This window comes from Oryctolagus cuniculus, chromosome X (assembly GCF_964237555.1).
Source record: "Oryctolagus cuniculus chromosome X, mOryCun1.1, whole genome shotgun sequence".
Classification (NCBI taxonomy): domain Eukaryota; kingdom Metazoa; phylum Chordata; class Mammalia; order Lagomorpha; family Leporidae; genus Oryctolagus; species Oryctolagus cuniculus.
Genome location: NC_091453.1, coordinates 74,458,829 through 74,470,981, shown reverse-complemented (window position 1 = coordinate 74,470,981; position 12,153 = coordinate 74,458,829). Strand labels below are relative to the sequence as shown.

At 39.2% G+C, this 12,153-nt stretch overlaps 1 protein-coding gene across 3 annotated transcripts in view; it reads left to right on the top strand.

Annotated features, from left to right (window-relative positions):
• DOCK11 (dedicator of cytokinesis 11) overlaps window positions 1-12,153 on the top strand; it is a 213,951-nt gene that overhangs the window by 162,712 nt on the left and 39,086 nt on the right. For all 3 annotated transcript variants that reach the window (XM_002720256.5, XM_051827332.2, XM_008272922.4), the window contains 4 exons: window positions 873-1,010; window positions 4,028-4,210; window positions 7,545-7,658; window positions 11,860-12,075. In XM_002720256.5, coding sequence (XP_002720302.2) covers window positions 873-1,010; window positions 4,028-4,210; window positions 7,545-7,658; window positions 11,860-12,075 — 651 coding nt within the window. The remainder of the gene's footprint in view (window positions 1-872; window positions 1,011-4,027; window positions 4,211-7,544; window positions 7,659-11,859; window positions 12,076-12,153) is intronic.

The window sequence follows — 12,153 nt, the reverse complement described above, 5'->3', positions numbered from 1 at the left end:
ATTGTTATTGTTCTCATTTTAAAATGAGGAAAGTGACACAGGGAGGTTACTGTCACATAGATGGTCAGGGCAGAATCAGGGTTTAGATGTATCACAAGAGTCTGTGATCACAACCAGTCTTCCATGCTTAGAAGTAGACTAAGGAAAGACCCAGAAAAATCAAACACCATTCAGGGATTTTTTAAAAAGATTTATTTATTTATTTAAAAGGCAGAGTGACAGAGAAAGAGGGGGAGGGGGAGGGGGAGAGGGAGGGAGGGAGGGAGGGAGGGAAGGAGGGAAGGAAGGAAGGAAGGAAGGAAGGAAGGAAGGAAGGAAGGAAGGAAGGGAAACTTCCATTCATGCAATCACTCCCAAAATGGCTGCAACAGCCAGGGCTGGGCCAGGCTCAAAAAGCCAAGTGCCAGGGATTCCATGTGAGTCTCCCATGGAGGTGGAAGGGCCCCAATCTGTGGGCCATGATCTGCTTCTTTCCCAGGTGCATTGGCAGGGAGTTGGATCAGAAGTGGAGCAGCCAGGACTTAAACTGGCACTCTCATGTGGGATGCCAGTGTCCCAAGTGGCAACTTAACCTACTGTAGCACAATGCTGGCCCCTTCTGTATTTTGCTGAATTGCCTTGGAAAAATCAGTTTTCTTATCTGTTTAAAGTGCTGGGCTTCAACAGTCTAGATGTAGTTTTTATAGTATTTTGAAATTTCCAAGTTTAAAAATGGTACAAATATTTTAAAATTATATTTAAGAGCCTTTTATTTTTCTGAAACTTTCAAACAGTGGTGTCATAAACAGATATTGGTAAAGTCAGTTCTCTAATTCTTAGTGGGGTATAAGTTAAGTGTTTCTATAAACTGTATTTGTTTTCTTGTTTTCTAGAGTCAACTTTTAAATAATGATGGCCACAACCCGTTAATGAAAAAAGTATTCGATATTCATCTTGCATTTCTTAAAAATGGACAATCTGAAGTGTCCCTGAAGCATGTATTTGCCTCGCTGCGAGCTTTTATCAGTAAGGTAAGAATAGAAGCTTTGGATCTGCTAGTGGCTCTCTTCATGGCCAAAAGGGAAAAGACATCATGGTGCTGATATATAGAGGAATTGGCTAGCAAAACCACTAAGTACTGCCTCTGTAAATATATATACAGAACAAATACATACAGAGAGCCTGCACAAGCATGCCCTAAATTCAGAACATGCTGTTTGACTTCACCCTGTTTTACCTTGTCATTTTCAGTAAGCGCTATTGAAAAGCGTCATTTTCAAATTCCCAACTTTGCCAGTTTCTCTTCTATTTTGCTTCTTTGAAGAAGCACTCTTAAGTACTTTGAAAGGCAAGGGCAGATTTTACAACCTCAAGGTCTTGTCTAATACCTTGCAAAGGATAGGCACTTAGTACATGTTCCAATGAATGAATCCTTTCAAGCCCAATTATATCTGAAATTAGAAATCAGGTGAATTAGAAGCTTGTTTGTTATTGGCATTCCTTTATACAATTTATAAGTGAAGAAAGCTATGGAAAACTTAGTTCACAAGGATGTTCCAAGAAACTAAGGGAAGGTGATTCAGAAATAGTTCAGTTACTAAAACAGTGACTGAGTGGGTACTTACTGGATGTAGTCTCTCAGGACTTACTGTCCAGTAGAAGGAAACATGTAAATACCACAGGATAAAAGAAGACAGTACAAAGAACTGGTGGTGGGCAGGACAAAGGGAAGAAATACTCTGATTCAGCCCAAGTTTTTCTGCAGCAGTGGAGTTAGGATTTAGTGGGGGTTCAGCAAGAGGAGAAAACTGAAGATGTAAGTAACGGCCAGATCTTCGTGTTCTTGTCTTAAGGGTTGGACTTTATCTTAATCATCTGGTAGCCATGGCAGGGTTTTAAGCAAGAAAGTGACACAATTACATTAGTAGTAAGAGACAATCAGTGTGGGCAGGGGAAAAATTTTTTTAGAAGTAGTGTTACAGAGGAATTAGTGGCAGGAAGAAAGGCTTATTGCATTAGGCATTTAATAGAGCCTGAAATAAGGCAGTGACAGTGGATATGGTGAGTCAAAGGCAGCTATGAGACATGTCAGAGAGATGCAGCCCATAGGAGGACTTGGCCATCAGTCCTGTGGTCATATGGTGGATGACATGAAATATGAGCACAGTAGAAAGACTACATTTGGGGTCAGAGTTAATGAGATCTGTCTTATAGACCTGTTGAGTTTAAGTTGCTTGTGCAATCCACCTGTATCGCAGAGTTAGACTTGGAGGCATCCTGTATTCATCAATGCCACTTCGATTGACTACTTTCTGCATGTCAAGTGCTGTACTGGGTACTGGAGAAATGGTGAAGATATAGAAGAAGTATACTTTCTGCCTTCATGTAGTCTTGTGGCAGGGGAAACAAAATAAATAAATACAATAATTAGTAATTATGATAAGATTTGTGGGAGCGAACTTCTTTGGATAGGTTTTTCACTTTTAAAATGAGACTTGAAATATGACAAGGGGCTAGGCATATAAAGAGTTGACCTAGGAGGATAGGCATGTGCAAAGCTCCTGAGTCAGGAAAGAGTTTGGAGCATTCTAGTATCTAAACGTCCAGTATTCCTGGAGCATAGTGAACTAGGGGGAGCATCAGCATGTAAGCAGTAGTCAACGTCATGGGAGTCATTGGATTTCCCTTGGAGCGTGTATAGAGAAAGAGCGAAGTAAAGGTCAAGAGTAGAACAGCAGAGAAAAGTAACATAGGATGGGGTTGGAATAGGGATCTGTAAAGGAGATGAGAGAGCGGTCCCAGAAGCAGGAAGAAAGGCAAAAAAGAATGCTATCACGGAAGCTAAACGAGAAAGGAATTTCAACATTGGCATGAGGTACAGAATAGTCAAATAAGACAACGGGGAAAACGAGTTAATTGAAACTGGCAGTTAGGAAGCCATTGATGATTTTAGGCATTGTCCACTTGGAGAAGTCTGAGTGATGTGCACAGAAGACTTATTGTAGGGATTAACTGTGTTATAATTATGTCTTCTTCCCTGAAATGCTTGTTTTCATACTAGACTATCTTATCCAGCAAGAATTGGTTTAATCTGGAGAAATGGTTGCTGAAGTTTCCCAGGTATCAGTCAGAAAACATTTATTAAACATGCATTTGCTGCATAGCAATGGACTTGGTATTAAAGTGAAATAAAGGAAGCAGATTCCTATAACATGGATTTAAATTCAGGGTTTCCAAGAAACAATATTTTTAAAGGGTGGCCCTCTAGCTTTGCATTCCCTGAAAAACATCCATTGTGTACCCTGAAGCAGCTCACTACTTGCTTGTCCACACATGTAAGCATGGGATATTTTCAGAAGCCTGTGTGATACCTCCATGTGTAGTGTCTTCAACAAAGTCGACTAAACACATTCTTAAAGTCCCAGCCAAGTACTTAGATAGTCACTTTTGTACTCCTCTTCCATGACAAAAATAGATCTTAATTCACACTGTTTATTAGTAGGGGACGTGAGGGTGTATGTGTGTATATATACTTCACGTGTGTGTGTGTGTGTGTCTTTCACTTGTATCCAATTTTTTATTAAAAGATCAACTTTAACTGTTGGGTATGTTTCAACTGTAATTTTCTCAGCATTTCGAAGTTCATAATACAAGGATCTGTTTAAATATAAAACAAAAGATAACGTAATGCAGATTACCCTTCCCATTTGAGGCCCATCATTTGTCATTTCAGCCATTTATTCATTTAATACATATTACTGAGAACCTACTTACTGTATGTTTCAGTCTATTCTAAGCTCTTCTCATTTCTACAGCATTTATACTCAGTCCCTTTACTTAAATACTGACTTGAATCTGTCATTGACACATGTTGGTCTTTCTGTTAATTAGTTCAGTAACTCTCAAGAGCAGTGCCCCTGCTTATATTGATTTTGTATCTTCCAGGCACGTCACATAGTTTTAGGTGAGGATATGGGAGGCATTTGGTATCTCATTAATTTTATGATTGGGTTTTCAGATACTTATTCCCTGTTTTCCCTGTTTTTAGTTTCCATCAGCCTTCTTCAAAGGTAGAGTAAACATGTGTGCTGCATTTTGTTATGAGGTTTTGAAGTGCTGCACCTCAAAAATTAGCTCAACTAGGAATGAAGCATCTGCACTTTTGTATCTTTTGATGAGAAACAACTTTGAGTACACCAAAAGGAAAACCTTTCTGAGGACACATCTACAGGTCAGTGAAAAAAATCAAAGCCTTTTTTCTCTTCAGCCTTTAGCCTCCTATCAAGATCAGGCTCTCATGCTACCTTGTCTAGTATAATACCTATTAGTCACCTGTGGCATTCTAGCACCTGAAGTGCCACTAGTTGGAATTGAGATGTGCTGAAAGTATAAAATATCCATTGGTTTCTGAAGACAAAGTATATAAAAACTAAAGTATCCAGGATAGGCGTTTGATGCAATGGTTAAGATGCCATTTGGGGTGCCTGCATCCCATATTGGAGTCCCTGATTTGAATCCCAGCTCCACTCTCGATTCCAGCTTCCTGCTAATGCGCACCCTGGGAAGCAGCAGGTGATAGCTTAGGTGTTTGGGTCCCTGCCACCCACGTGAAAGACCCAGATGCAGTTCTGGGCTTCTGGCTTCCATCTGGCCCAGTCCTGGCTTTTGCAGGCAACTAGGGAGTAAACCAGCAGGTGGAAGAGCAGTCTTTCTCTCTTGGGTTAAGAAAAAGATTCAAGATCTTCAAAAAGTTCATAGAAAATGTATATTGTGAAAAATTGCACAGATTTCAAATTCTTTGCACCAAAATGAATTTATTTTTATTTCATTTTTCCATGACCTCAAAGTTCTTTAATACATTAAAATAAATTTCACCTCTCTTTATTTTTTCCATTTATTTTATTTATTCAAGAAATAGGGGAAGACAAGCAAACATTCAGAGAGGTCCGTTTGCTGGTTCATTTTCTAAATGTCTAGGAGCTAGGAACTCAGTCCAGGTCTTCCAGTTGGCTGAGAGGGACCCAACTTGTAGAGCCATCACCTGCTATCTCCCAGGATATGTATTATAAGGGAGCCAGGAACAGGAGCAGAACCAGAACTCAAACCCAGGGACTTTTACGTGGGATGCAGGCATCTCAACCAGTGCACCAAAGACTTGCTCATCTCTGTCTCTTTTTTTAAAGTGGCAACACTCAATTTTCAATTACCTATATGGCTTACATCATATATCTTTTGGACAACATGCTCAAGAACATATATGTTTTAGAGGTATGGGCTCTAGATTGCAGGAGTAACACACAACCTGTGACCTGGAGCAAGTGACTTCCTTAGTCTCTCAGTGACTCAATTTCTTCTAATGTAAAATGGGAGAAAATATTAGAAGCTATTGGGTTAGCATTATGGGACAGTAGGTTAAGCCACCACTTGTGATGTTGGCATCCCATATCAGAGCACCAGTTCAAGTCCGGGCTGCTCTGCTTCTGAGCCAGCTCCCTGCCAATGTGCCTAGGGAGGCAATGGAAAATAACTCAAGGTGCTCTGAGGCCCCTGCCACCTTCGTGGGAGACTTGGATGGAGTTCCAGGCTCCTGCCTTCCCCCTGGCCCAGACCTGGCCTTTATGGCCATAGGTAACAGTAGGTAACACTGTTTGTGGTTAGACTTACTGTTTGTTATACCCACTTACTAAAAAATGAGAAAGGCCTCAAGCTTTAGTGGAAAGCATGGACTTTCTGCCTGGGCTTAATCGTAGCTCAGCTACTTAATTTCTGTGTGACCATAGAGATATTACTCAGTCTGGCTGAACCTACCTCATCTGTAGAAATGAAGCTGAGTATTTCACCTGCAGATTAACATGAGGGTTAAAAATAACATATGTCTAGTGCCTGTACAATGCCTAGCATACACTAGGCACTTATTATATGATAGCTATTACCCATCCTCTCTGTATTTTTGTGTTTATTTGGTGAAACAACTATGAGCCTAACCACAATTGGAACTTCTTAGCTCAACAGGACTCTGTAGTGTAGGAAATCCCCTGTCATAGTGATAGCTTTACTGCTATGATCTGTCCTGATAGAGTTGTTTGTTGGAGACAGAATCATTAATGAGCAAACTACCAAAAACAACTTGTTGAAAAATGTTATCAGGAAAGTGCAAATCTTAGCCATCTGTTTCCTATGAATGTGCTGTATGTATTTTTGTGTATTAGAGCCAGCCAGCATTACACATTAGATCTTTTACTATTTGTTTTTATATGAGATATCATTTTAATACCCACCTTCCCCAAAACATGGTTCTAAGTGATGTGCCAGTATGCCTGAAATTCCCCTTTTAGAATCCATTCTTTGAGGCTGAAGTTTCAGTTCTTTCAAGTCCTTTATTGAAATATGGATTAATAAATGTGATGACTTAAAACAGTGTCTGACACATATAAGTACTCAATAAAGAGTCCACTAGTATTATTGTGATTATGATCTCTTTAATCCTCATAATAACTCTAGACACTGTTATCATCCCCATTTTTACAAATGAGAAAAGTGAATCAATTACTATAGTAAATAATTGATAAAGTCAAGATTTAATTATTTATTTATTTGAAAGGTAGAATAACAGGAAGGAAGAGGGAGGGAAGGCAAGAAGGAAGAGGGTGGGGGGAGAGAGATCTTCTATCTGCTGGTTTATTCCACAAAACCCTGCAATAGCCAGTGCCGGGGCAGGCTAAAGCCAGGAGACAGGAACTCTATATGCTGCATCTGAGTCTCTCAGTTGGGTGACAGGAATCCAACTACGTGAACCATTATCTGCTGCCTCCCAGGCACATTAGCAGAAAGCTGGCTCAGAAGTGTGGAGTAGCCAGGACTTGAACCAGCACTCCTGAATCCAAAGCTTTGGCTTAATTTACTGTTCTACAATGTTTACCCCTTAAGTCAATATTTGAATCTAAGGCAGTTTGACTCTAGAGTCCTCACTTGACTCCTGCTGTACCATGCTTCTAGGATCAGTGGTAAAGCATCCAGCCATTAACATGCTAGCATGAATTTTTGCCATGTAAGAAAGCCTGAGAGATTAAAATGTACCATAAAAGGCCATTGCATAAACTGCTGTGGGCCCTGTCCAAAAACAAAGAGGGAAGCTGAGGCACTGGACTTGGGAGTCCAGCATACTAAAAACAGCCTAGTGAAAAGGATTGAGAAACTCTGTCATTTATTTCCAACTTTGCTATAGCTACTACCTAGCCAGCATGTTCAAAATGAAGACTTGACCACTTTTGTATCAGATTACTATTCTGGAAACAGTTGTAGATCTAACTGTGCTATGAGCTTTGAAAATTGCTCACATCTGACCAAGAAAGATTCTAGTAAAATTTGAAAGTATGACCTTTGAAGTAGTTGATACTTCAATAGAAGATTTAAAAATCCTCTCGTATGAAGACAACAGATTATGTTAGTACCATTTAGAATTTTTTAGACACATTTCTTGAGTATTTTTATGCTTATAACATGATGAGATTAAACAGCACTGGTTCATAGGCCATTTAAAAAATGATGTTTGTTTCTTCCCACAGATAATAATTGCTGTAAGCCAGCTGATAGCTGATGTTGCACTAAGTGGAGGATCAAGATTTCAGGAGTCTTTATTCATTATCAATAATTTTGCAAATAGTGACAGACCTATGAAGGTATGTTCTTGCATTGAGTAGTAAATTAGAACCTCCTTCACTACCAGGACGTTTACAGTCTTGGAGTGGAATTGTCATTGGATTCACAATTTTTAATGGTTCAGTTTAAGTATTGTTATCCAAAATGCTTAGGACCTCTTGTTTGCAACAAAGTGGATGAAACTGGAAAACATCTTACTTAGTGTAATAAGCCAGTCCCAAAAGGACAAATACCATATGTTCTCCTGACTTGTGATAACTAATAGAGCACCTAAAAGGCAGTCTATAGAAGTGAAATTTACACTTCAAATGCAATGACTTTGAACCACGCTTGACTTGACTGTTGAGGAACTATTTTTTTTTTCATACAATTTGTTGAACTCTTTACTTAGTATAGAGTTAATCTTATGTGTATAAAGTTAATTGAAAATAGATTGTGGTAAAAAATAAGAATGGGAATAAGAGAGGGAAGAAGAACAGGGGTGGGAGTATGGGTGGGAAGAATCACTATATTCCAAAAGTTGTATTTATGAAAAGCATGAAGTTTGTATTCCTTCAATAAAAGTTTTCTGGGGAAAGAAATGCTTAGGACCAGAAGCATTTCACATTTTGGAATATTTGTGTATATATAATGTATATATGTAATACATATAATAACTTGAAAACCAGTAATAATAATTTAGGACCCAATTCTAAACATGAGATTCATTAATTTAAATATACCTTATGTGCCTAGCCTAAAGGTAATTTTTCTCTAATGCTTTTAATACACCTGTGTTTTCACTTTGTGACCCATCACATGAGATCAGTTGTGTAAGTTTCCACTTGTGGCATCATGTCAGCGCTCTGCAAGGTTCAGACTTGGGGCATTTTTGGATTTTGGAGTTTCACATTAGGGATGTACAACCTCTGTAGAGTGAGTAGAATGTGAACTTCATGAGTTGAGGGTTTTGTCTTGTATACCACTGTACTTCTAGCAGATATCAGTATTAGTTGAAAAGATGGGTGGATGGTAGAATAGCTAACAGCTGCCTGATCCTTGGCCAACAGATAAGGAATGGCACAGAAGGGATTCATTATTTGATGGTTTGTTGTGAATTTTGGAAAGCATCTGTTAGCTGATTGTGGCCTGCCATTGCTACTTATTGGCATATCCAAACACAGGCCTGTCACTCTTAAATACCTGTTGGCTGAGGCCAGACCCAAGACCCTGATCACCATTCCTCTTTCTTACCTACCTCTGGGCTTAAAATTATAGCAATGTAAAAATGCATCTCTTGCTTCATTGCATGGAGTGCAGGTCCTGTTCATCAGTGGTAAATGTGTGCAACAAAGGAAGAATCCTTTGCCAGTAGAGGACTTTTCCTCCCTGAGGAATGAATCATCTCCATTCTTGGGAAAGGTCATGGTTTAGCATAATTCGACTATATTGTACAAAATCTGAAAAAAATTAAAAGCTCCCAGTCACAGCATACTTGATGTTTAGGACATGTAGAATCTGTGTACCAAAAAGATATTCCCATAGGAATGTTGCTTACACTGGGGGGAAAAAAACAGAAAACACTGAGTAGTGCCAGGCGCTTTCAGGCTGGGAAAGTTTGCTTTTCAGCCACGTCTGCTGGTTCCCCAAGGGAACAGTATATATTCCAACTAATCCCATGAACACAGAAACAATGTATGCTATTTGTGTTCTTTTACTCATACTCATTTTGCTAGCCATTACCATTGTTAATACCATGTTATCTTGATAGATGAGCAGATTTTTCTACATAAATGGGGCTTGTTGGCTCTCCATGACAGGAAAGCTTTTTCCCTTGACTCATTTCTGAGACGACTTAGTTCTATTCTGTTAAGAGAATCACTAACAAATTCCATTACAAAGTGTATCATTGCTCTACTAAGTAGAAATAACATTATGCTGAGTGAAATAAGCCAATCCCAAAGGGACAAATACCATATGTTCTCCCTGATCGTTGACAACTAACTGAGCACCAAAAAGGAAACCTGTTAAAGTGAAATGAACACTATGAGAAACGGTGACTTGATCAGCCCTCACCCTGACTGTTGATGAGCAACTTAATATGTTATCCCTCTTAGTATTTTTTTTTGTTTGTTCTACTTAATACTTTTGGTTGAATACTGTAATCAATACACAATTATTCTTAAGTGCTGAAACTTAACTGAAAAGTGATCACTGTTAAATATAAGAGTGGGAATAAGAGAGGGAAGAGATGTGCAATTTGGGACATGCTCAAGCTGACTTACCTCAAACGGTAGAGTTAGAAACATACCAGGGGATTCCAATTCAATCCCATCAAAGTGGCATGTACCAATGCCATCTCACTAGTCCTAGTGATCAATTTCTGTTCACAATTGATCATAATGATAGGACTAAGAACCAAAGGGATCATATAAACAAGAATAGTGTCTGCAAATACTAGCTGATAGAATAAAAAAGGGAGAGAACGATCCAACATGGGAAGTGAGATACACAGCAGACCCATAGAATGGCAGATGTCCTAAACAGCACTCTGGCCTCAGAATCAGCCCTTAAGGCATGCGGATCCGGCTGAAAAGCCCATGAGAGTATTTCAGGCATGGAAAGCCAAGACACTCTGGGGGGGAAAAAAAAAAAAAAACTAAATGAAAGATCTCCGCGAGTCCGCGAGTGAGATCCCAGTGGAAAGAATGGGTCATCAAAGAAGGAGGTACCTTTCTCTGAAGGGAGGAGAGAACTTCCACTTTGACCATGGCCTTGTCTAAATATGATCAGAGTCAGTGAACTCAGGGGGCTTCCATAGCCTTGGCAGCTCATGACAAGAGCCTAGGGTGATTACTGAGGCCATAAACAAGAGTGTCAACTTGTTAAGTCAACAACAGGAGTCACTGTGCACTTACTCCTCATGTAGGATCTCTGTCCTTAGTGTGCTGTACATTGTGATTTAATGGTATAACTAGTACTCAAACAGTATTTTTCACTTTATGTTTCTGTGTGGGAGCAAACTGTTGAAATCTTTACTTAATGTATGCTAAACTGATCTTCTATATATAAAGAGAATCGAAAATGAATCTTGATGTGAATGGAAGGGGAGAGGGAGTGGGAAAGGGGAGGGTTGCGGTTGGGAGGGACGTTATGGGGGGGAAGCCATTGTAATCCATAAGCTGTACTTTGGAAATTTATATTCATTAAATAAAAGTTAAAAAAAAAAAGAAAGTAGAACTTCTAGGCAATGAAAAAAAATAAAAATATAAGAAGCATCTTAGTGTATATTATATATACATATATTTTATATATATATATATAATACATATTTATATTTAAAGAGGTCCAGAAGGCAGTTTTTAAAATCGTTGCATCCACATTTTATTATTCACATTAATATATATAAAGCTTCCTAACCCTTCTACCTGCCCCTACTTCATCTTCTTTGAATCACACAGATACTTGTGATTTCTCCAGTGAAGGTTAAGAGGAAGTGATAGGAATTTCATAGGGCCAAAAACAATACTTGGAGAAGTTAATGATCTCTTTAAACCCTTCGGAGTGTTCTGTGATTCATGCCTGCTCATTTGTGTCAACAGAAATGTCTGCAGTGTGGTTTTCACCTTAGCATAGGTGGCAGGTGGCAGAGGCAGTATGCCTGTCAGCATGAAAGAATGACTCAAGAGTACTAGCTCTGCGGCCAGAGTTCCTGGGTGCAAATCCTGTCTCTCCCACTTACCAAACATGAGACTTTGGCCAAGCTGTGTAACTGCTCTGCGCCTCTGTTTTCCCATTGGTAAAGCAAATTATGGTAGTACTTAACTCATGGGTGAGGATGGTTGTAAATATTAAGCCAAGTAAAGCACCCAGACCAATGCCTGGTATGTGTATGCTGTCCATAACTTTTAGTTACTGTTGGAAGTAAACAGCAAACATAGATCACTCCTGTGGCTATAGAGTTCACAAAGGAAGAGCTGAGGTTCAAAGCCAGGTAGCCTGGATCCTCCAAAGGTCATGTTTTTATGTACGATGAATATACTCTTGTAAAGTTTACAGCCTTTGAAACCTGAGCTAGTTACATGTATTGAAAATAATTTAAAACTCTAAATTCAACACAAACAATATCAAGATCTGGAAAAAGAAGTAAAAATAACCTCATATGCCCAGCATTGGATGCCAAAGCTCAGAACCCATTGATAATATTGGTAAACATGTCTTTCTTATTTGTTTTGAAATTAGGCAACTGCTTTTCCTACAGAAGTCAAAGATTTGACCAAGAGAATCCGTACTGTTCTTATGGCCACTGCCCAAATGAAGGAGCATGAGAAAGACCCTGAAATGCTAATTGATCTCCAGTATAGTCTAGCCAAGTCCTATGCAAGCACTCCAGAGCTCAGAAAAACCTGGCTTGATAGCATGGCGAAGATTCATGTAAAAAATGGAGATTTTTCAGAGGTGACTACTTCAGATTTTGTTCTAAACATGACGCTTCCAAACCCCTTGGGTACATTCTGACAGCTTTCCTCTGTCATC